The 27019-nt window shown below is 38.2% G+C and overlaps 1 protein-coding gene across 1 annotated transcript; it reads right to left on the bottom strand.

The window, feature by feature from the left end:
- Positions 1 to 1491: 1491 nt before the first annotated feature.
- Positions 1492 to 26306, bottom strand: LOC110780710 (uncharacterized). Its single transcript, XM_056841502.1, has 2 exons — positions 24319 to 26306; positions 1492 to 2389 (listed from the first exon to the last, which is right to left on the bottom strand). Exons 1-2 carry the CDS (start codon positions 26304 to 26306, stop codon positions 1492 to 1494), a joined length of 2886 nt encoding a protein of 961 aa, XP_056697480.1.
- Between the last annotated feature and the right edge of the window lie 713 nt (positions 26307 to 27019).

Below are 27019 nucleotides of genomic sequence, written 5' to 3' on the forward strand. Positions count from 1 at the left end.
CCAAGCCACCAACCTATCCCTAGTAGGGAGCCTATTCCAAAGAGCAAGCCAAGTTATAAACAAGCTCTTAGGGGATGCTTTGTTATTGGATACAATCCTTCTCCATGGAACTTTCACATGATCACCAAGAAGACACTGATACATCTTTTTGATAGAAAATTTGCCATTCCTGCAAACTGTAACCCAACCTCCTACATCTTCAATCATTTGAACAGAAGATAAAATCTTCTTAAGTGGCCAAGACATAGCAGCAGGCCACTTAGTATCAAGAGATCTTCCCTTAATGTAGTAGGTGTGCACCCACCTACACCACATCTTATCTTTTTTGTGTGTCAGGGCCCATAATAGCTTAGCTACTGCAGCTTTGTTCCAAAGACTCATCTCTTTAATATTCCACCCCCCTGCAGTTTTAGGGAGGCACAAATTGAACCAAGCAACCAAAGACTTCCTTGATGGATCAGTGTGACCAGTCCACAAGAAAATTCTACAGAAGTTTTGAATCTCCTTAATTACCTTCTTAGGCAAAATGAAGATCTGACACCAGAATGATTGCATGCTTAGAAGAATAGTTTGCACCAGTTGCAGCCTACCAGCATAAGTGAGATTCCTAGCTGTCCAAGTTTTGGCTCTAGCAACTACTTTCTCAATCAAAGGCCTGCATTGATTATAAGCTAGCTTTTTTGTAGCAAGGGGCACACCAAGATACCTAAATGGGAAGGACCCTTCAGGAATGTGAATAGCAGCTAAGATTGCAGCTTTCTCACTTGAAGAGATCCCACCAAGATAGATGTTACTTTTATCAAGATTAGCCTCAAGGCCAGAAGCAACAGAGAACTGATGGAAAGCAGAAAGCAGCATCTGCACAGAATGAATGTTTGCTCTGGAGAACATAAGTAGATCATCAGAAAACATGAGATGAGTAATAGCCAGCTTTTTACACTTGGGATGAAAGTTGAAAGCAGTTTGAGTTTGGAGCTGTTGAAGATGCCTAGTAAGATATTCCATGCCAATTGCAAAAAGGAAAGGGGACATAGGATCCCCCTGCCTTAGCCCTTTCTTTGCACTGAAAGTCTTAGTGGGTTTGCCATTAATCAGGATGCTATAGGAAACAGTTGTGATGCAGCTAAACACCCAAGTCACAAATCTGTCAGGGAAGCCTAGTTCAGTCATCACCTCTTTGAGAAAACTCCATTCTATAGAGTCATAGGCCTTTTTTAGATCCATTTTAAGTAGGCATCTAGGAGAGATATGGGCCCTGGTGTAGCCTTTAATCAATTCAGTAGCAAGCAAGATGTTATCAGAAATCTGTCTCTTAGGAATGAAACCAGATTGAGCATCACTAACAACATCACCAATTATATGCTGCATTCTTGCAGTGAGAATTTTGGAGACAAGCTTGTATACAACATTGCAGCAGGCAATAGGCCTAAAGTCTTTGACTTTAGTGGGATTAGCCACTTTTGGAACAAGAGTAACAGAGGTACAACTATACTAGGACAGCATAGTGTTGGTAGTAAACACCTCCATAACTGCTTTGTAGACATCCATCTTGATAATGTGCCAAGTCTTTTTGAAGAAAACAGCATTAAGTCCATCAAGACCAGGTGCTTTATCATCACCAATACCCTTAAGAGCTTGATCAATTTCAAGAGTAGTAACTTCTCTAGTTAGCCAATTCTTAGCAGAGTTACTAAGTTTAGTGCCATTTCTTACAGTAGGGATGTGGATAGCAGGAAGAGAGCTAGCAGCTGAACCCAACAAGGTTTTGTAGAAACCTACAATCTCACTCTGAATTGCATCTGGTTCCACCAGTTTATTATTATTCTCATCATAGAGCACTGAAATTCTGTTCTGCCGATTTCTCTCCTTCATAGCAGAAAAGAAAAACCGATGGTTAGAATCACCCACTTGAAGCCACTGGATCCTAGATTTCTGTCTCAAAGCAATCTCATCCACTCTGAGCCATTTCTTCAGATTTGCAATGCAAACTTTTTCCTGTTCAAACAAATCAGCAGTTGGGGCAGTTTGTAAAGCATTTTGCATATTATCAAGATAAACTCTAGCCTTGTCAACTCTCTCTTTCACACCAGCAAATTCCTCTTTATGCAAACATTTCAGTTTTGACTTGACTATCTTCAATTTGTACCATAGCTTGTACATGTAGGAACCCCTAACTTCAGTAGAGCTCAAAACATCCTCCACCAGAGGTAAGAATTGACTATGCTCACTAAGGTAATTCAAGAATCTGAAAGGGCTACCACCTTCAGCTTTATCAGGTAAACAGTTAATCAACAGAGGAGAGTGGTCAGAGATGGATGGATTAAGATATTCAGCAGGAACATCACTAAACTTGTGAACCCATGCAGCATTGCCGAAACACCAATCAATTCTGCTTGTAGTTTACCCCTCACCAGGACTTTTGTGAAGGAAATAATGCCCTTGGTCCAAGTATGCATTCAATATTAAGTCTAATAAATGCGGTTCAGTATTAATTAACAAGTTAATAATTCAGTGAGATCAAGTAAGCTGAATGCCTAGCTAGAGGCCGCTTCAGTTCAAGTGGAATTAATGATATTAATCCACAGCTTACTCTTGACTGAACCCGTAGGGTCACACAAATAGTACGTAAACGGATCAAGTATTTAATGGCATTAAATACTCTATCTATGGATATTCGGAATCGACGGATCTTGGTTTCAGTGGGAGCTGAGATCGTCACAAGCAAGAAATGAATACTCCGGAAACGATGATATTGCCGGAAACGGAAATATGGATCGTATCGGAAATATAAATATTATCCAAATAGTAGATGTTGCCGGAAACGGAAACATGGTACGTATCGGAAAATATTATCGGAAATGGAAATATTGCCGGAATCGGAAATATTGCCGGAAACGGAAATATTGTCAGAATCGGAAATATTATCGGAATCGGAAAATAGTTCCGGAAACGGAAATATTAAATATTTGTTCGAAACAGAAATTAATTCCGGAATCGGAAATATTAAATATTGTTCGTATCGGAAATGAAATCCGGAACCGGGAATTTAATCGGAAGCGTATCGTACGAATAAGCATCGGACGAGGCCTGCCGGACGAAGGCCCAGCACGAAGCCAGGCCATCGCTCAGCAAGCAAAGACGCGCGCCAACGCCCAGCCCAAGGCAACGCCAGGCCCACCGCAAGGCAGGCCCAGCGCGCCAAGGCAAGGCTGCCCAGCGTGGGCTGCGTGGGCCGAGCGCACGCGTGCGGGCGCCCTCGTGGCTCCGTGCGTGTGTGTGTTTGTGTCCATGCATGATTCCTAAATCTATTAGGATTTGGTGTATGATTAAATTCCTATTCCTATTAGGATTATTTAATTAATTAGAGTCCTTGTAGGATTCTAAGTTTAAATTAAATCGTATCCTACTAGGATTCCAATTCCCTTTCCAAACCTCTATAAATAAGGGCCTAAGGTCATAATTTCTAAACACGATTGAAGTATTCAAGGGGTAAGTTTTTGAAAGAAAATTCAGCCATACACTTGCACAACAATAGCCGAAAATTCCTAGCACCTTAAGGGCGATTCTAGTTGGTCAATCTTGAGGCGGATCCGGACGTACTGTGGACTATCTACGGAGGGACGACACTTGGAGTCCTAAAGACTTGTTCTTGTTCGGTTCGGGCGCAGCTAGGGAAGGCACGCTACAAAGTGTATGCATCTATACTATGCTAAATGATTATGTGTAAATAATATGCTTTCCTGGCTTTATGGTTTTTCCGCATGATTTATGTATTGTCATATGTATCATAACCTAACAGTGGTATCACGAGCCTCTTATTATTTTCATAATCTAAATTGCATAAACATGGTTAAATATTACAAATTTGCAAGAATTAAAAGGGGTGATTAATTTTCGTAATTGTTAATTAATTACAAATTGCGTTTATTTAATTATATGTACGCAGTTTTTCGGCAGTTTCTTCGTTACTCATCCAAATCGAGTGATTTTTGTGTCAATTCCGCATGTAAAAGGCATTCTAAAATTTTGACAAACCCAGAATTCCTAAATTCGAAGCCTAACTATGACTTGTCGGAGGTTTTAGTTTTTCGAACGCAAAATTTTGTAAATTTAAGATGTTAAATTAAATATTTGCGATTCTTGTTGATAAATCTTGAATTTTTGATTGACCTACTGTATATGTTTAACAAGTTTGAATGCCTAGCCTTGTTAATTATGCAATCTAATTTGTAATTATAATTAATTTGTTGAAAATTGGAATAATTTAGAATTAATTTGATTTTCATAATTAGTTAATAATTTAATTAGATACCTATGATTAAAAACCACCATAAAAATTGTAAATTTGTGTTAAATTTTAAAATTTTATGACCTAGACTTGAATCCATGTTAATCGGAAATCAATAAATTAATAAATTTTCGATTTTTCGCCCTAAAATTATAAAATTAATATGATTTATTAATTTGTCATTAATTTTGAAAATAAAATTTTAATTTTTATGCGATTCGCTCATATAACTTGCACGCACAAAGCAATGGACGCTACATGTTACCCTTAAGGGGTGTTGTATAGTGCGGGCATGAGACGACAAGCAAGGGAGCTCGTCGCCCATGCGGTACGAATGCAATGAGCAAGGCTATGGTGCACGAGCACAAGGCAGCAGCCCTGCCTTGTTTCGTGTGCTGTGTGCGATGGGCGAGTGGGCAAGGGCGAGAGCAAGGCAACGAGCAGTCGCGTGCAACGCACACTTCCTCGCGCAGCGATCGAAGCCTCGCGCGCAGCGAGCGCTACGAAGCATCGAAGCCTCGCGCGCAGCGAGCGCTGGCTCGCGTGCGACGAGCGCTGGCGCACGCCTTGCGATGGTGAGCAGCAGCAGATGCGACGCACCACATAGGCTGCGCGCACATGGCCAGCGATGGCTGCGTGCGTGTGGCCTATGGCTGTGCGTTGCGTGGTGATGTTGCGTGCCTTGAGTTGCGATTAGATCGTTTTAAAATTTTAATTTGAAATTTTCAGTTTACGTAATTTTAATTAATTTTAAAGTTAATAATTTAAATTATTTTTTTTGGATTTTAATTTTGAATATTATAATTATAACAAATTTCATTTATTCTAATTATTTTACTAAAATTAAAATCATGAATTAATTTAAATACGACTGAAAATAAATTAAATATGTGGATTCAATTATAAATTTATATGAGCTTTAAATTTTAATTAAATTTGTATGTTTCCGGTTAGACTAGAAATACATTTTTATGTTTAAAATTAGTAAAGCATATGAATTTATTGGTTTAAGTGGGAGCCCTTTTAGTCATAAACTCTTGATTAGGTCTACAAATCCTTAAGGTTAAAACAACTTGATTAGAATTAATAAGGACTGAATAATTTGTAGATTATTGGTGCCCTTGATTAATTGCTGCAAATATTTATGTGATGCATAACGTGTTTTTACTAACCAGCTATGTGGGCCATTCATGATAATGAATGGGTGAATGGTATATATTGTATATGTACTGTTTTGCAGGTTATGAAGTGACTAGTATGGCCCAAATAGGATAGAAAATATGGTCTGCGTACCATTAATTTGAATGTAATTGGTCCAAAGTACCAAAAATGTTTTTCAATTCAAATATGGTCTGCGTACCATCAAATAGTTGTAATTAGTTTAATTATAGCTTATCCTATTTGAAGAAAATGGTGCCTCCCACGGAGATTTTCGAGACGGATTTTGAAGTTGAAGCTTCAAGATGAAGTCGGGCCATACTAGATCACATTTATCTTATCCATGCTTTAAGTTATTTATTGCTTTAAATATGTCTTAATTATGCATGAGATTGTGGCTTGATTATGTTGCATGATTAAGGATTTTAGTTCACTTAAAATCTAACCAACATAGTAAGAGCCTTAAGTTCCAAACTTAAAAATTGAGTTAAAAGGTGCCATGCCAAAATATACACTTGCTTGGATATCCTTTACATCAATATAGTAATAGTTTTCGCTCAGCGAGGTGTTACTTATTGGTCCTAAAGGGGCAAGGTACACAAATAATTGTGAGTACATGTTAGTTTTGGTGAAACTCAACGATATAAGTAAGGAGTCCTTTTATGTCGTGGCAAAATCGATAGGTTTACCTAATAAGTTCTTAGACGTGCCTATCAACCAAGAATAGTTTCTAGACTATTAGCAAAAGGTTTTTGCTTACCTAAGATATTTTAAAATTGAGTCGACAAACTGTGCTTAATTCTTCAATGGATTTTAGGATCTTGGAATCATTTTATTCACACCTGCCGGAGCACATAACTTGAATAAAATGCTTAATGAACATTGAATTATGCATGTATGCTAGAATTTAAATTTATTAAGAGAAACTGTGAATGGTTATTTATTTGTTTATTATTTTCAATTGTAGTTTTAATTATGGCAAACAACAATTCATTCAACATTCGATCAATTCTCGAAAAGGAGAAATTGAGCGGGAAAAACTTCCTTGACTGACAAAGGAACTTGCAAATAGTTCTTATGCAGGAAGAAAAGGAGTATGTCCTGGAAGAGGCGATGCCCGAAGCCGCAGGCGACGGGGTCACTCAGGCAGCCCTCAATCGTTGGATTGATGCCAACAAGGATGTGAAATGTCTAATGCTCGCCACCATGAGTGCAGATCTGCAGAAAACGCTCATCAACTCAGATGCTTTCACGATCATCAGTGAGTTAAAGAACATGTTCCAAGATCTGGCTCGAGTCGAAAGATTCGAGACTCATAGGAAAATTCTTGAGACCAAGCTTAAGAAAGGCGAGCCCGTAAGTCCACATGTTCTCAAAATGATTGGACTCATTGAGAATATGAGTCGGCTGGATCAGCAATTCTCTCAGGAAATGGCTGTAGACACCATCCTCCATTCTCTTCATAACGGGTATGATCAGTTCAAACTGAACTACAGTATGAATAGTCTGGACAAAACGCTCACTGAGCTTCACGGTATGCTGAAGACCGCTGAAAAGACGCTCAAAAGTGATAAGCAAGATGTGCTTATGGTGCGTGGGGGCAAGTTCAAGAAATCTGGAAAGAAGAGGAATGCTAAGAAAGGTGGCAACAAGGCCAGCCCAACTAAGCAAACTGGCGCCAAGTCTGAAAAGAGAAAGGTCAGTCAACCCACTTCTGAATCCGAATGCTTCTACTGCAAGAAGAAGGGGCATTGGAAGAGAGATTGCTTGAAGCTAAAGGAAGATCAGAAGAACGGAACAGTCGTTCCATCTTCAGGTATTTTCGTTATAGACTGTATACTTGCTAATTCAACTTCTTGGGTATTAGATACAGGTTGTGGCTCACACTTATGTTCCAATCCACAGGGACTAAGAAGAAGTAGAAAGTTAAGCAAGGGTGAAGTCGACCTATGAGTGGGAAATGGAGCACGGATTGCTGCATTAGCTGTAGGAACTTATTATTTGTCGTTGCCCTCTGGGCTAGTTTTGGAACTGGAAGAGTGTTTCCATGTTCCAAGTCTTACTAAAAACATCATTTCAGTTTCTTGCTTAGATGCTAAGGGATTTTCCTTTTTAATAAAAGACAATAGTTGTTCGTTTTATTTTAAAGAGATGTTTTATGGATCTGCTAGATTAGTCAATGGACTTTATTTATTAGATCACGACAAACAAGTTTATAACATAAATACCAAAAAGGCCAAAAAGGATGATTCAGATCTCACCTATCTGTGGCATTGTCGATTAGGCCATATAAACTTGAAACGCTTAGAAAGACTTCAAAGGAAGGAATTCTAGAACCATTTGACTTAGAGGATTATGGTAAATGCGAATCATGTTTACTTGGCAAAATGACAAAGCAACCTTTCTCTAAAGTTGGAGAAAGAGCAACTGAACTATTGGATTTAATCCATACATATGTATGTGGACCAATGAGTACAAATGCTAGAGGTGGTTTCAGCTACTTTATCACTTTCACTGATGACTTCAGTAGATATGGTTATGTCTACCTAATGAAGCATAAGTCTGAATCCTTTGACAAATTCAAGGAATTTCAGAGTGAAGTAGAGAATCAATTAGGCAAGAAGATTAAGGCACTGCGGTCTGATAGAGGCGGTGAATATCTGAGCTATGAATTTGATGACCATCTGAAAGAATGTGGAATTCTATCAGAATTGACTCCTCCTGGAACACCACAATGGAATGGTGTGTCGGAACGGAGGAACAGAACCTTGCTAGACATGGTTAGGTCAATGATGGGTCAGGCCGAACTTCCATTAGAATTTTGGGGACATGCACTAAATACAGCTGCACTCACTATAAATAGAGCTCAGTCTAAAGCTGTCGAAAAGACTCCATATGAGTTATGGTTTGGAAAGCCTCCAAATGTGTCTTTTCTTAAGATTTGGGGATGTGAAGTATACGTCAAACGATTAATTTCAGACAAACTTCATCCGAAATCTGACAAATGTATCCTTGTGGGCTATCCAAAGGAAACAAAGGGGTATTACTTCTACAATACATCTGAGAACAAGGTGTTTGTTGCTCGAGATGGTGTCTTTTTGGAGAAAGATCACATTTCCAAAATGACAAGTGGGAGAAAAGTAGACCTCGAAGAAATTCGAGTCGAACAAAAAACTCTAGAGAATGCTCAAGATGACATTCAGGATGAAACTCAGAGATCTATAGAAGAATCTGGTGAGAATCATGGTCAATCTAGAAATGTTACCCCGCGTAGATCGCAAAGATATAGATCTCAACCGGAAAGGTACTTAGGTATTTTGACGAACGAGAGCTATGACGTTCTATTAATTGAAAGTGATGAACCCGCGACTTACAAACAAGCTATGACGAGCCCTAGCTCCAAGCAATGGCAAGAAGCCATGCAATCTGAATTAGACTCCATGTCTGAAAACCAAGTATGGGATTTGGTCGATTTGCCAGATGGCTACCAAGCCATTGGAAGCAAATGGGTTTTCAAACTGAAAAAGGACAAGGATGGGAAACTTGAAGTTTTCAAAGCTAGATTGGTTGCAAAAGGTTACAGGCAAGTCCACGGTGTGGATTACGATGAAACCTTTTCACCAGTTGCAATGCTAAAGTCTATTCGGATAATGTTAGCAATCGCTGCATATTACGATTACGAAATATGGCAGATGGATGTCAAAACCGCTTTCTTAAACGGCGTTTTAACAGAAACTGTGTTCATGACACAGCCTGAAGGTTTTGAGGATCCAAAGAATACTAAAAAGGTATGCAAGCTAAGGAAATCAATCTACGGATTGAAGCAGGCATCCAGGAGCTGGAATATACGTTTTGATGAAGCAGTCAGTGACTTTGGTTTCATCAAGAACGCAGACGAATCTTGTGTATACAAGAAGGTCAGTGGGAGAAAAATTTCTTTCCTAGTATTATATGTCGACGATATATTACTTATCGGAAATGACATTCCTATGTTGAACTCTGTCAAGATTTGGCTTGGGAAATGTTTTTCGATGAAGGATCTAGGAGAAGCACAGTACATATTGGGCATCAAGATTTACAGAGATAGATCTAAAAAGATGATTGGACTTAGTCAAAGCACTTATCTCAATAAGGTACTTGATAGGTTCAAGATGGCAGACTCCAAGCGAGGCTACCTACCCATGTCTCATGGAATAACTCTAAGCAAGACTCAATACCCAAAAACACTTGATGAGCGTAGATGAATGAATGGGATTCCATATGCATCATTGATTGGTTCAGTAATGTATGCTATGATATGTACACGCCCGGATATTGCGTACGCACTCAGTGCTACGAGCAGATACCAGTCAGACCCAGGAGAGGCACATTGGACTGCTGCCAAGAATATTCTGAAGTACCTGAAAAGGCACAAAGATGAATTCTTGGTCTATGGTGGAGATGATGAATTAATTGTTAAAGGCTATACGGACGCAAGTTTCCAAACCGACAAAGATGATTTCAGATCACAGTCTGGGTTTGTCTTCTGCCTCAACGGAAGTGCAGTAAGCTGGAAAAGTGCTAAGCAAAGCAACATTGCGGATTCTACAACTGAAGCGGAGTACATCGCTGCACATGAAGCAGCAAAGGAAGCTATATGGCTAAGGAAGTTCATAGGTGAACTAGGTGTAGTCCCCTCCCGTGAGGGGGTCGAAAAAGCACGAGGCTAATGCGTGACCTCGTCCCTCGTGGGTGTGACGATTCTTTTTATTCAATCAAGTGTAATTGGATTTCCTGTGAGTTTACACCCAATTGACTAGTAATATAGGAGTCGCCATTCAGTTTTTAACGACAATGAGAAAAACTGACAAAACCCGGTTATCGTGATATAAAGGGAGTGCAATTATGTTTGACCACGACGGCCATAGGTTCCCTTGTGATCCCTGGTGTGGGGATCTCTCAACATACACCCGCAAGGTAGAGATTGAGGGTTCGGGGGACTGTAACTACCGAGAGGAGTACTTCGCTCGTCGATAACTCCAGAGGCAGGATATCCTTACTAGCTCAGCATAAATAATTGAAGGGACATGCGTTAACTATTAAACTAATCTGAGTTGATTTTAGCAATATGCAACATATAATACTAATTCGATCGTGATTATCTGATTTAAATAGCATTAAGGGACCTAGCATGATAATCCGATTTCCCAAAAATATTATATTTGTTAGGCGTGATAGAACAATCAGATTTAGTTAGTTTAACAGTTCATAAAAAGGGCGAGGAAAGCAGTTAAATCATCGAAAAGGGACACATTACGACGCACCCTTGAGAGGTGCGTCACGGTTCTCAGAAAACTAACCACTTTGACTTTGCTATTTCTCCTTTTTTATTTAACGAATCTCAATTATGGGACAGGGTACGTTCTGTTCGATTTATGGATCGATTGCGACAGAACGCGTGAACAATTTCGCAGCGTGAGGCTTAGGCTAAGGGTTGGAGTCAATACTCAGAATATAATTGTGTGTTGTGTGTTCTTTTCACGTCGAATTTAGGGGTCTATTTATAGGGAAGAGTTCGTGGAAAGATAGAGTTGCAGAGTTCTAATCCACAAAGAATTAGGAAAAAACACGTACCCATGAAGGAAATAATGCCCTTGGTCCAAGTATGCATTCAATGTTAAGTCTAATAAATGCGGTTCAGTATTAATTAACAAGTTAATAATTCAGTGAGATCAAGTGAGCTGAATGCCTAGCTAGAGGCCGCTTCAGTTCAAGTGGAATTAATGATATTAATCCACAGCTTACTCTTGACTGAACCCGTAGGGTCACGCAAATAGTACGTAAACGGATCAAGTATTTAATGGCATTAAATACTCCATCTATGGATATTCGGAATCGACGGATCTTGGTTTCAGTGGGAGCTGAGATCGTCACAGGCAAGAAAAGAATACTCCGGAAACGATGATATTGCCGGAAACGGAAATATGGATCGTATCGGAAATATAAATATTATCCAAGTCGTAGATGTTGCCGGAAACGGAAACATGGTACGTATCGGAAAATATTATCGGAAATGGAAATATTGCCGGAATCGGAAATATTGCCGGAAACGGAAATATTGTCAGAATCGGAAATATTATCGGAATCAGAAAATAATTCCGGAAACGGAAATATTAAATATTTGTTCGAAACGGAAATTAATTCCGGAATCGGAAATATTAAATATTGTTCGTATCGGAAATGAATTCGGGAACCGGGAATTTAATCGGAAGCATATCGTACGAATTAGCATCGGACGAGGCCTTCCAGACGAAGGCCCAGCACGAAGCCGGACCATCGCCCAGCAAGCCAAGCGCAACAACCACACGCCAAGCATGCGACCAGGCCCAGCGCAAAAGCCAGGCCCAGCCGAAGCTTGGGCGCGCGCGCGGGGCTGCGACGAGTGGGCTGGCGCTGTGCGTGGGCCGCAAGGCCTGCGTGCGGTGCTAGCGTATTACTCGAAGTGTGTTACTCGAATCCTAAGGCTACCGGGATTCGTCATATGATTAAATCTAATCCTAAAAGATTTAGTTTATTTAATTAGAGTCCTAGTAGGATTATAATTAAATAAATTAGTATCCTAATAGGATTCCAAATCCTTTTCCATAACTCTATAAATAGGTGCCTAGGGTCACATATTTACAAAGAGTTTTCAAGTATTCAAAGTGAGTTTTTGAGAGAAAAATTCAGTCACACATTTGCCTAAAAGTGCCGAAAATAATAGTACCTTAAGGGCGATTCTAGTTGGTCAATCTTAAGGCGGATCCGGACGTGCATTGGACTATCTACGGAGGGACGACACTTGGAGTCCTAAAGACTTGTTCTTGTTCGGTTCGGGCGCAGCTAGGGAAGGCACGCAACAAAGAGTATGCATCTAAACTATGCTAAATGATTATGTGTAAATAATATGTATTCCTGGCTTAATGGTTGTTTCCGCATGATTTATGTATTGTCATATGTATCATAACCTAATAGTGGTATCAGAGCCTCTTATTATTTTCATAATCTAAATTGCATGAACATGGTTAAATATTACAAATTTGCAAGAATTAAAAGGGGTGATTAATTTTCGTAATTGTTAATTAATTGCAAATTGCGTTTATTTAATTATACGTACGCAGTTTTTCGGCAGTTTCTTCGTTACTCATCCAAATCGAGTGATTTTTGTGTAAATTCCGCATGTAAAAGGCATTCTAAAATTTTTCTGCCGAACCCAGAATTCTCAAATTCGAAGCCTAACTATGACTTTTCGGAGGTTTTAGTTTTTCGAATGCAAAATTTCGTAAATTTAAGATGTAAAATTAAATATTTGCGATTCTTGTTGATAAATCTTGAATTTTTGATTGACCTACTGTATATGTTTAACAAGTTTGAATGCCTAGCCTTGTTAATTATGCAATCTAATTTGTAATTATGATTAATTTGTTGAAAATTAGAATAATTTAGAATTAATTTGATTTTCATAATTAATTATAATTTAATTAGATACCTATGATTAAAAACCACCATAAAAATTGTAAATTTATGTTAAATTTTAAATTTTTATGACCTAGACTTGAATCCATGTTAATCGGAAATCAATTGAATAATAACTTTTCGATTTTTTCGCCCTAAAATTATGAAATTAATATTATTTATTAATTTGTCATTAATTTTAAATATAAATTTTTTAAATTTTATGCGATTCGCTCATATAACTTGCAAGCACAAAGCAATGGACGCTACGTGTTACCCTTAAGGTGTGTTGTATAGTGCGGGCATGTGACGACGAGCAAGGGAGCTCGTCGCCCATGCGGCACGAATGCAATGAGCAAGGCCATGGTGCACGAGCACAAGGCAGCAGCCCTGCCTTGTGTCGTGGGCTATGAGCAATGGACGAATGGGCATGGGCGAAGGCAAGGCACGACAGTCGCGTGTGGGCAGCAAGCGAGCTGCGCCACAACGCGCACTTCCTCGCGCAAGCGCGCGCAGCCTCGCGCGCAGCGAGCGCAAGCTCGCGTGCCACGAGTGCTGCGCCCAGCGTCGATGCCTCGCGCAGCGAGCGCTGGCTCGCACAAAGCAAGCGCTGGCGAGCGCGCGCAGCGAGCGCTGGCTCGCATCAAGCGAGCGCTGGCGAGCGCGCGCAGCGAGCGCTGGCTCGCATCAAGCGAGCGCTGGCGAGCGCGCACATCGAGCGCTGGCGCGCGCGCAGCGAGCACAAGCTCGCGTGGAGCCTTGCGAAGGATAGCAGCAGCAGCTATGTGACGCAGCGCATGGGCTGCGCGCACATGGCCAGCGATGGTTGTGTGCGTGTGGCCCATGGGCGTACGTTGCGTGGGGTTGTTGCGTTACGATTAGATCGTTTTGAAATTTTAATAAGAAATTTTCTGTTTACGTAATTTTAATTAATTTTAAAATTAATAATTTAAATTATTTTCTTGGATTTTAATTTTGAATATTGTAATTATAATAAATTTTATTTATTCTAATTATTTTACTAAAATTAAAATCATGAATTAATTTAAATACGACTGAAATTAAATTAAACTTTTTGGATTCAATTATAAATTTATATGAGCTTTAAATTTTAATTAAATTTGTATGTTTCCGGTTAGACTAGAAATACATTTTTATGTTTAAAATTAGTAAAGCATATGAATTTATTGGTTTAAGTGGGAGCCCTTTTAGTCATAAACTCTTGATTAGGTCTACAAATCCTTAAGGTTAAAACAACTTGATTAGAATTAATAAGGACTGAATAATTGGTAGATTATTGGTGCCCTTGATTAATTGCTGCAAATGTTTACGTGATGCATAATGTGTTTTATTAACCAGCTATGTGGGCCATTCATGATAATGAATGGGTGAATGGTATATATTGTATATGTACTGTTTTGCAGGTTATGAAGTGACTAGTATGGCCCAAATAGGATAGAAAATATGGTCTGCGTACCATTAATTTGAATGTAATTGGTCTAAAGTACCAAAGTTGTTTTTCAATTCAAATATGGTCTGCGTACCATCAAATAGTTGTAATTAGTTTTAATTATAGCTTATCCTATTTGAAGAAAATGGTGCCTCCCACGGAGATTTTCAAGACGGACTTTGAAGTTAAAGCTTCAAGATGAAGTCGGGCCATACTAGATCACATTTATCTTATGCATGTTTTAAGTTATTTATTGCTTTTAAATATGTCTTAAAATGCATGAGATCAAAAGCTTGATTATGTTGCATGATTAAGGATTTTAGTTCACTTAAAATCTAACCAACATAGTAAGAGCCTTAAGTTCCAAACTTAAAAATTGAGTTAAAAGGTGCCATGCCAAAATATACACTTGCTTGGATATCCTTTACATCAATCTAGTAATAGTTTTCGCTCAGCGATGTGTTACTTATTGGTCCTAAAGGGGCAAGGTACACAAATAATTGTGAGTACATGTTAGTTTTGGTGAAACTCAACGATATAAGTAAGGAGTCCTTTTATGTCCTGGCAAAATCGATAGGTTTACCTAACAAGTTCTTAGACGTACCTATCAACCAAGAATAGTTTCTAGACTATTAGCAAAAGGCTTTTGCTTACCTAAGATGTTTTAGGATTAAGTCGACAAACTGTGCTTAGTTCTTCAATGATTTTAGGATCTTGGAATCATTTTATTCACACCTGCCGGAACACATAATTCGAATAAAATGCTAATGACTTGTTTAAATTGCATGATTGCTTTCATTTTCAAGTTATTATTCATGATAAATGTTTAGACTTTGCATGCTTCAATGTATGTTTTAATTATTGTTTATAATTAAATATCTTGCACTGCAATAAATCCTTTTAGAAAGGTAACAGTAAATTTCCTCGATTGGTAGTGAATTCAAGAACGATTCACGGAAATGAGAGAAAATGAGCAATTTAAAATGTACGTTTCTTTTCGCGACTTTTATGGTTGTTTTTGAATATCAAAATCGAATGGCAAACCAATTGGTGCTTGTGAATTCAAAATACAATGTAGTTTTGAGATCATAAAGCATTGAGTTTAAACGCTCAGCTTTACCAATGGTTAACAACCTAAAATCTTTTTTCCATTTAATTCTCGAATGAGTCTAGTCCCTAGACATTCGAATAGATCGATGCTTAGAGAACTTTACAAGCTTCTGGTAAGATCATCTTGTTGAAACAGAATAATATTCAACATAAATAAAATGGTAAGAACTCTGTTGGAATGACATCGGACATGTCTAACAAAGTATAAAAGTCAACACTATAGAATTCAATTCTTAAGACTATAAGAAAGGGTACAAGAAATAGGAAAACAAGGAACATATGAAAGGAATTTACGATTCCGTTTCTACCTGTAAGTTTATGTTTAAAGAGAAGTGACCTAGCAATCAAACTTCCTTGGTATCATATACCGCTTGAGGTTCTTACTTCGGTAATGACTCAAACAATGGAAGCTAGGCTACACTAATAACCTACAAGTGGGAAATGAAGCATGGCAATGCTACATTAGTTGTAGGGTCATCTAGTTTGTTTTAAGTCCTTTCAAAGGCTGGAACTTAATGGCTATTTTGTTCCATAATCAGCATACCTAAAGTTCTGCTTCAAACACAGAAAGACTCACATTCAGAAGAACAAAAACAATGCTTGTTTGTTTGTTTATTTGAATGAAATGGTCAATTACGGGTTGAGTCAATATGCTTGATTAAAACAAACAACTCTTTAACAATAAGAACTTTACTAGGTTCAAATCAATCTCTTGATTTGAGTTCCACTAACCTTTAGCATTGTTGCTTAGACCATATCAACAAGTTAACATTCATAAGCTCTATTTTGATGGACTTTTGAAAGTTGATTGATTTCAAGATCAATTCAAGACAACCTAGTCTTACTTGTTGAAAGTAACAAAAGATATGAACTATTGTTAGAACGCCTAGACAATAGAGTTCAAAGCTAAAGAAAGATTTTATGACTTTATTATTTCACATGGATTTGAGTGAATATAGGTTTATTTACTCAAATGTGATATAAGTTGAATCTGTTTGGCTAGTTCAAAGATTCAGAAGTATAAAATCCACTTGGCAAGAAATCATAAAGATTTAGGTTAGATCATGATTACTTGAGACCAAATATGATCATCAATGATTGTGTGTTGTAATTTCACAATCTAGGTCCATAAGATATGGCATATCTTAGTTGGAATAATCGAAGTCAATTAGTACTTGATTCGATTAATGATGAATCATAAAGACTTTTCCTATAATTTCTAAAACAAAATGCTATACTACCACCAAACTAAACCAAATTCGTCAAAGCTATTGAAAAGTAATTTCAGAATATCTTTTCATAATATATCTAAAGAGTTCCTAAACTCAGTGGGAGCTTAGTGTTTGTTATTCAACAAACTAAGGCCCAAGTATAGATATATGTTTCATTGTGATTTATTCAAATGAGACACAAGGGTATTGTTTCTACCACGAATTTTTGAGAACATAATGTTTGTTTGCTCGAAATGATGTCCTTTTGGAGATTCGTTTCCAAAATGACAAGTGGGAGAAAATAGACCTTGAAAGTCTTCGAGGCGAACAACAAACATAGACGGGCATTCCGGAGGATTTTCGAAGTTCTTTAGAAAATCCGAACACGTATTCTTTAAGGACTTTAGAAGTGGCTTTAAAGAATAGACATCTCTTAGAAGACTTTACAAGTGCTTCAAGGAGAACAGAATATTCAAAGGACTCTCAAAGTGCCTGTTGATATTCTATTGTTTGATACCCAAGTAGGCATAGAGTTCAGGTCAATGAAACTATGAGATTCTTCTATTAATAGTGAAGAAACCTACAACTTGCAGTCAAACTATTAATGAGTTTGTGACCTGTAAGAAAGCTATGACGAAACCCAGATTCCCGAAAATGGTTAGAGGCCATATATAGACTCAAATGTTTTAAATGGTTAGAGGCCATAAAACATACTCAATGTTTTGATGACAAAATTGAAATTTTGTTGATTTGCAAGAATAGTTTCACACCTATTGGTTGCAAGTTTGTTTTAAGGATAAAAACCATCAAACATGAAATTGTGTTCACAACACAAAGCTAGATTAGTTGCTAAAAGGTTACAAGCAAATTCACGGTGTGGATTGTGTTGAAACCTCATGCATAATCGTAATGCTCAAGTCTATAATTCAAGCAATGATTGCATATTGGTACATATAGCAATTGGATAACAAAAACGTATTCCTCAATCAAATGTTGGAATAAACTATGTACATGGTATGTCATAGAATTTGTGGATCCAAATAAATGCTTGAAAAGGAAAGCTAGCTTATAAAATCGAAGTACAGATTTAAGCAAGCAATTGGGAATTGGAACTGTATTTTAAGTGAAGCTAATAAGCATTCTAGTTTCATAAAATATACATAAGAAGTTTAGTGGGAGTACGTAAAACTTATTTGGTCCTATGTGTATCACACATATCTCTCTATTGTGAAATAACATTCAAATGCTAATGACTTAGGTTTGAAATTATTCATCAATGATGGACCAAGGCGAAACTTAGTACATACTGGGTATTAAGATCTATTTACAAAGATCTTATGATATTGTTTAGTAATGGCATTTACTAAATCAAACACGAAAGACTCCATTGGAGATATTCGATCCATATGAATAAATCTAAGTAATGAATGTTTGAACTATGTATAAGCATTTACTAAGTTAAACATCAAAGAATCTAATAAGATTCTTCACCTATATTATATGTCAAAGAATTTAGTTGGATTCAATATCTACTGTAACTGAATGAGCTAAAGTTACATGAATAGAATTCAATTGGGAATTATTCTGCAAAAGAATTTATCATGTATATAATATAATATGAGGATAGCCAAAAACGTATCGTATGACTTTAGGCATGACGAACATATACCAATCTCTATTGATCTAAGTGAAGATCAACTAGATTGAGATCAAGAACACTTATGGTACTTGAAAAGGTACATAGGAATAGTTCTTGATTGAAGGAAATAAAGATATGCTAAATATTGATGCTACACGCATAAACACTGGCAAAGGATCAAGCAAGACCCTTTGGAGTTAACCATTGACAAGGACGAGCTAAAGAGCATCGTGTTTTAAAATGGCAACATGGATTGAAGACCATGAGTTGTTGCGTGGGAAATTAAAATAATAATTTCTATGTTCTAAGATAGAGTTGGAGAGTCTTCCACATATCTATGAACTTCTTGGATAGGTAAATCCAAACAAAGCATCACTAGCAACCTATACAGTTGAAGTAAAAGTAATTATTGCCTAAGAAACAATAAAACAGGGTTGTTTGGGTAGATCACCTATCTGCTGGCTTGATGGTTCTTCATTGAAGCAAGAAAAACGTCTGCTAACTTGATGGTTCTTCATTGCAAAATGAGTAAAACCACCATCAAAGTAAGAAAGCCTAGATCACATAATAAACAAACTCGAAAAGATCTTATCATCGTATCTCGAAGAACATTCGATGAAAAGGATATTAAGATTGGCAAAGCATGATAACTAAACCTATGCAACAAGTGAGAAGCAACACTCACGTTGTAGCACTGGAAATAAAGCATAGCTTTGAATTCCATGAACTGTTTTAAAGATGGGTTTGAGGCCCATGGTTGTAAAACAATGGGGTTGAACATTTATCATATATGAAATGTATTTTCATATTCCATTTAATCTTGGTTTAGTATTAAATGATGAGTCCCTTCAATTTGACGATATATTCAAGATAGACTGTCAGGACCAGTCCTGTGACTAAGAAATGTCTATCAAGTGAACTTGAATGTCAAAGGTTGAAAATGGTCCCTAGTCGGAGTTTTCTATAAAATTGGACGCATAGAAAACGTTAGACGACTAGAATGCAAGATGACTAGTAGTTCTGTTTCTTGAACTATGTGGACATGGAAATGTCATAATCATTTGCATAGGTACTTACTTTGGGAAGACTAGTATCGGACAAGACCTATGAAACTTTACTGTAAGAGATGAAAATCTGTCATAAGTAAATTTCATTAAAATTATTAGACACTAAATCCTCAATACCTGAGTGATTTGAGATTACTTGTTTGAGAACTGGTTGCTTTGACGTTGACCAACCGTCGCACCGTAAAAGGAGGCTATAAAGGCAACGCTCAGGTAATCACCTATCAAACGAAGTCTAATCTCAAGATCGCAAGATTGGGATTGTCCTCCCATAAATCGGGATGAGATGCTTAAAAGTTGTACAAGGCCACTCGGAGAGCTAGAAACTGTGAAATGCATGGCCGTGCTCGGATGAATCATAGGATATGATTATCTGTTTATTTGATCAGTTGAACTCTGAAACCGAGGAACACCTCTGGACATAATAAGGATGACAACTCTTACCTTATGTTCAAGAGCAAGCATCAAGCGACAAAGGAATTAGGAAATGCACACTTGTCCCTAAGGACAAGTGGGAGACTGAAGGAAATAATGCCCTTGGTCCAAGTATGCATTCAATGTTAAGTCTAATAAATGCGGTTCAGTATTAATTAACAAGTTAATAATTCAGTGAGATCAAGTGAGCTGAATGCCTAGCTAGAGGCTGCTTCAGTTCAAGTGGAATTAATGATATTAATCCACAGCTTACTCTTGACTGAACCCGTAGGGTCACACAAATAGTACGTAAACGGATCAAGTATTTAATGGAATTAAATACTCCATCTATGGATATTCGGAATCGACGGATCTTGGTTTCAGTGGGAGCTGAGATCGTCACAGGCAAGAAAAGAATACTCCGGAAACGATGATATTGCCGGAAACGGAAATATGGATCGTATCGGAAATATAAATATTATCCAAGTCGTAGATGTTGCCGGAAACGGAAACATGGTACGTATCGGAAAATATTATCGGAAATGGAAATATTGCCGGAATCGGAAATATTGCCGGAAACGGAAATATTGTCAGAATCGGAAATATTACCGGAATCAGAAAATAATTCCGGAAACGGAAATATTAAATATTTGTTCGAAACGGAAATTAATTCCGGAATCGGAAATATTAAATATTGTTCGTATCGGAAATGAATTCGGGAACCGGGAATTTAATCGGAAGCATATCGTACGAATTAGCATCGGACGAGGCCTGCCAGACGAAGGCCCAGCACGAAGCCGGACCATCGCCCAGCAAGCCAAGCGCAACAACCACACGCCAAGCATGCGACCAGGCCCAGCGCAAAAGCCAGGCCCAGCCGAAGCTTGGGCGCGCGCGCGGGGCTGCGACGAGTGGGCTGGCGCTGTGCGTGGGCCGCAAGGCCTGCGTGCGGTGCTAGCGTATTACTCGAAGTGTGTTACTCGAATCCTAAGGCTACCGGGATTCGTCATATGATTAAATCTAATCCTAAAAGATTTATTTTATTTAATTAGAGTCCTAGTAGGATTATAATTAAATAAATTAGTATCCTAATAGGATTCCAAATCCTTTTCCATTACTCTATAAATAGGTGCCTAGGGTCACATATTTACAAAGAGTTTTCAAGTATTCAAAGTGAGTTTTTGAGAGAAAAATTCAGTCACACATTTGCCTAAAAGTGCCGAAAATAATAGTACCTTAAGGGCGATTCTGGTTGGTCAATCTTAAGGCGGATCCGGACGTGCATTGGACTATCTACGGAGGGACGACACTTGGAGTCCTAAAGACTTGTTCTTGTTCGGTTCGGGCGCAGCTAGGGAAGGCACGCAACAAAGAGTATGCATCTAAACTATGCTAAATGATTATGTGTAAATAATATGTATTCCTGGCTTAATGGTTGTTTCCGCATGATTTATGAATTGTCAAATGTATCATAACCTAACAACCCAGGTATTTTCAGCGCCCAAGCCTGGGCGCCGAAGATTTCGGCGCCCAGAGCCAGGCGTTGAAAATAGGGTCTGGGCTGTTTTCTTTAGTCAGATTCGGATTCCTGAAATCCGTAGAGTTTGAGACTTAATCGAGTCTTTTAGCGCGTATCAATTTTATGACGGAATGCGTCTGGGCCCGTTACGAACTCTAGGCTCGTTAGGATTTTAATTAATACGTAACTCTTATTTCCGAATCATATTAGGAATAGGATTCTTGCAGTTTTCTATCTCATTTAGGATTTATGTTGGAATGCAACACCTAATTCTGACAGGTTTCTATCCTTTATGATTTGCCACTTTTAGAAGCTACCTTTTACGGCAGTTACTATTTTTAGCAGATTTCCATTAATAGCAGGTTTCGGGTGAAATGAAAAGGGGAATTGAGATTCATTTATTTTATAGGAGATGCGTTGTCAAGTGGAGATTTATGCTTTCATCATCGAACCTTTCCCTTTCGGGAATGGGGACAAAAGTAGGTGTCTACACCTCCATTAAAGGACCAATAGCCCTGTATTGTGATAATAACGGAGCTATTGCACAGGCAAAGGAGCCTAGACACCACCAAAGAGTCAAGCATGTACTTCGTAGATTTCACCTTCTACGAGAGTTCGTTGAAAGAAAAGAAGTCGAGATAAGCAAGATTGGAACTGATGACAACATATCATATCCATTGACTTAACCTCTGCCGCAGGCGAAGCACAACTCGCACACTGCAGCCATGGGAATCAAGCATATTGGAGAATGGCTTTGATGTCCTTATTTAATGTTTTAAAGTTTTAGAGTTTAAATCTTGGTAAAACATTATTGGTTAATCATTCACAATAAATGAATAGAATTCATTTTTCCATTTAATTTGTGGTTTATTAAATGATGAGTCCCTTCAATTTGACGATATATTCAAGATAGACTGTCAGGACCAGTCCTGTGACTAAGAAATGTCTATCAAGTGAACTTGAATGTCAAAAGTTGAAAATGGTCCCTGGTCGGAGTTTTCTATAAAATTGGACGCATAGAAAACGTTAGACGACTAGAATGCAAAATAACTAGTAGTTCTGTTTCTTGAACTATGTGGACATGGCAATGTCATAATCATTTGCATAGATACTTACTTTGGGAAGACTAGTATCGGACAGACCTATGAAACTTTACTGTAAGAGATGAAAATCTGTCATAAGTAAATTTCATTAAAATTATTAGACACTAAATCCTCAATACCTGAGTGATTTGAGATTACTTGTTTGAGAACTGGTTACTTTGACGTTGACCAACCGTCGCACCGTAAAAGGAGGCTATAAAGGCAACGCTCAGGTAATCACCTATTAAACGAAGTCTAATCTCAAGATCGCAAGATTGGGATTGTCCTCCCATAAATCGGGATGAGATGCTTAAAAGTTGTACAAGGCCACTCGGAGAGCTAGAAACTGTGAAATGCATGGTCGTGCTCAGATGAATCATAGGCTATGATTATCTGTTTATTTGATCAGTTGAACTCTGAAACCGAGAAACACCTCTGGACATAATAAGGATGGCAACTTTTACCTTATGTTCAAGAGCAAGCATCGAGCGACAAAGGAATTACGAAATGCACACTTGTCCCTAAGGACAAGTGGGAGACTGAAGGAAATAATGCCCTTAGTCCAAGTATGCATTAAATGATAAGTCTAATAAATGCGGTTCAGTATTAATTAACAAGTTAATAATTCAGTGAGATCAAGTGAGCTGAATGCCTAGCTAGAGGCCGCTTTAGTTCAAGTGGAATTAATTATATTAATCCACAGCTTACTCTTGACTGAACCCGTAGGGTCACACAAATAGTAAGTAAATGGATCAAGTATTTAATGGCATTAAATACTCCATCTATGGATATTCGGAATCGACGGATCTTGGTTTCAGTGGGAGCTGAGATCGTCACAAGCAAGAAATGAATACTCCGGAAACGATGATATTGCCAGAAACGGAAATATGGATCGTATCGGGAATATAAATATTATCCAAGCCGTAGATGTTGCCGGAAATGGAAACATGGTACGTATCGGAAAATATTATCGGAAATGGAAATATTGCCGGAATCGGAAATATTGCCGGAAACGGAAATATTGTCAGAATCGGAAATATTATCGGAATCGGAAAATAGTTCCGGAAACGGAAATATTAAATATTTGTTCGAAACGGAAATTAATTCCGGAATCGGAAATATTAAATATTGTTCGTATCGGAAATGAATTCCGGTACCGGAAATTTAATCGGAAGCGTATCGTACGAATAAGCATCGGACGAGGCCTGCCGGACGAAGGCCCAACACGAAGCCAGGCCATCGCCCAGCAAGCAAAGACGCGCGCCAACGCCCAGCCCAAGGCAGCGCCAGGCCCACCGCAAGGCAGGCCCAGCGCGCCAAGGCAAGGCTGCCCAGCGTGGGCTGCGTGGTCCGAGCTCACGCGTGCGGGCGCCCTTGTGGCTCCGTGCGTGTGTTTGTGTCCATGCATAATTCCTAAATCTATTAGGATTTGGTGTATGATTAAATTCCTATTCCTATTAGGATTATTTAATTAATTAGAGTCCTTGTAGGATTCTAAGTTTAAATTAAATCGTATCCTACTAGGATTCCAATTCCCTTTCCAAACCTCTATAAATAAGGGCCTAGGGTCATAATTTATAAACACGATTGAAGTATTCAAAGGGTAATTTTTGAAAGAAAATTCAGCCATACACTTGCACAACAATAGCTGAAAATTCCTAGCACCTTAAGGGCGATTCTAGTTGGTCAATCTTGAGGCGGATCCGGACGTACTGTGGACTATCTACGGAGGGACGACACTTGGAGTCCTAAAGACTTGTTTTTGTTCGGTTCGGGCGCAGCTAGGGAAGGCACGCTACAAAGTGTATGCATCTATACTATGATAAATGATTATGTGTAAATAATATGCTTTCCTGGCTTTATGGTTTTTCCGCATGATTTATGTATTGTCATATGTATCATAACCTAACATTTTGTGCCAAGAAAAATAGTGACCAACACTCTGAAGTGGACAAAGGCCAGTACTAACAATAAAGTTACTAAAATCCTGGATTTCAGCAGTAGTTACAGGAGTACCATTGATCCTATCTTCATTAGATAGGATAGAGTTGAAATCACCAGCCAGCAGCCAAGGTTGAGTACCCACACTAGGAAGAATATGGGTCAAAGATTGCCATAAGCTCTTCCTAGTCTCCACAGTGTGTAAGCCATAGATTGCAGTGAACAAAATGGAGAAATTACCAGTTCTATTTCTAATCTCACAATGAATGAATTGCTCATGATTAGCTAGAATTGAGAGGTCAACCTCAAGGTGTTGCCATCCCAACCAAATCCTACCCCTAGGGTTAGAATTGTAGTTGTTTTCCCAACTCCAGTGCCTACCAAGTTTACCTGCAACACTAGAGAATTTAGAAGCTTTTACTCTAGTTTCTAACAAAGCAATAATATGTACATTATTCTTTTTAATGACATTCTTAACTTCAACAGCTTTAAGAGGATCATTAAACCCTCTCACATTCCAGGTGCACAAATTAACCTTCATCATGAGACAGTTGTAGGTTACCATCTCCTCAACAACTCCATCACCAGTAATCTCCTTGAATCCCAGATCTTCTATGAGCACAGTATAGGGGTTGTTTGGACTCATAACTCTCATTCTGCTAGGCCCTCTTGTTCTTCTGGTGACTATTTTCCAATCCTGATCACCCGATTGGGGAATAGCAGGTGTGACATGAGGAGGTGTAAGAGTCCCTTCTGGCACTTGTTGTGGTTGTTGTACTGTCTCCTGCTGCTTATGAGTAACTTTAGCCACCCAAACTTTCTTGGTTGGCTTAGGAAGAGGAGCTGCCTTAGAAATTTTATCACAGTCATGTCCAGCAATATTGCACTTCTTACAATATTCTGGTTTCCAGTCATACTTCACCTCTTGTTTAAACATAGTACCATAAGCATCCTCAACACACACATGGTCAGGCAATGTAGTAGTGATATCCATCTCTACTAACACCCTAGCAAAAGAAACCCTATCTTGTCTGGTAGTACACTCATCAGCACAAATAGGCACCCCCAGCAGACTGCTGATTCTGCTAAGAGAGTCAGAACCCCAGCAATGAAGAGGTAAATTGGGAAATTTAACCCATAGAGGTATCACTTTAAGCACTTCTTCATAGAAGTTAAAATCAGGTGACCATGGCTTGATAATCACTGGTTTTCCATAGAATGTATAAGGGCCACCTGCAACTACTTTGTTTTTCTCCTTATTTCTAGCAAATCGAATCAGAAAGTAACCATCATCATGATAAAATACTTGGGGTTGGGCAACATCCCCCCAAAATGCAGCCATGAATCTCTTAACAGATGCTATAGTTGGGGATTCTCCTACTACATACATGACAATTGAAGCTTGCCATTTATCAGCCATAGCATCTAAATCAGTCTGCTGCAATTGTGCCACCTTCTTACCCTCCTTTACAACTGGTGAGACAAACCCCAATGCCCCCCCCTTTGAAGCAAGTTTTGCCCCAACAAACAGATTTTTCCATGGTTCTGGAGGGGCCACAGTTTGTTCAGTATGAGAGGTCTCATCATTCCAAATCACAGGAGATTGAGCTTTCTCTTGAGTATTACCAACATCAGCAGTAACAGAGTTTCTCAAAACAGGGTCCGTACTACATTGCGGAATAATCCTACCCTCCCCAGTAAGACCCAAGGATTGATTAAGGACAATAATAGCATTATGGAGTTCTCTTGAGATCATACCTACTGAAGGGTGCACCATATTTGAATGAACAAGCTCCTCATTGTCAAAATTCGCATCTGCATCTAGATTATCTGGGTACGATTTCTCAACATCATTACGCCCTAAAAACGTAGCATTTCCAGGTTGATTCTTAGTGGAATCACCAGTCGAAGGTGTTGGTGAAGTCCCATTTGTGTTTGCCTTCTTCTTTTTCGCCATCAATGGAGGTGGGCGCACGTTAGTGAGTCACCCTTAACGTACACCCTTGCTCAGTCGTGGGAGAGAAGAAAGCTTTTTTTTTACTATTAAATAAAATTAAATATACATTAAATATATAAATATAATAAAGTTCAAAATCGTTAAATATTTAGAACGTACTTAAAATAAAATAAATATACGTTAATTACATATTTATTACTTAAAATTCATAAGTTCTATTTAAATATAAATAATATATGTTATAATATATTAATAAAATTTATAAATTTACGGGGGATTACACACAAACAGTTAATATAAAAAGACAGGGGGGAAAAAACTAGAGATTTTTTTGGAAAAGTAGTTTAACAGTAAAATTTCATACCAGAAAGTGACACGTGTCACTCATAATATCGGTTTGAGTATAATGGAATAGATAGCAAAAGTTAAAGCTACATAATCTTTCGGCCAAAAACAAAAGGCTACATAATCTTCTGATAGAATGCAGAATTTAGGGAAAGAAATTAGGATTTTTTGTTATTTTTTTTTCATAGTTTCTAAATGCAGAATTTATTTTCTTTGTGCAAAATTAAAAAGGTCATAAATACCCTTCTATATTCTTAAAAAAATAAATTAAAATACCATCATTATCTTCCCTCTGATAGTTCCACCGCAACCATTAATACCCTTCTCCTTCTTCCACTCGGAACGCACCATTTCATGAGAAAACAAAA

The sequence above is a fragment of the Spinacia oleracea genome, chromosome 4 (genome assembly GCF_020520425.1).
Source record: "Spinacia oleracea cultivar Varoflay chromosome 4, BTI_SOV_V1, whole genome shotgun sequence".
Classification (NCBI taxonomy): domain Eukaryota; kingdom Viridiplantae; phylum Streptophyta; class Magnoliopsida; order Caryophyllales; family Amaranthaceae; genus Spinacia; species Spinacia oleracea.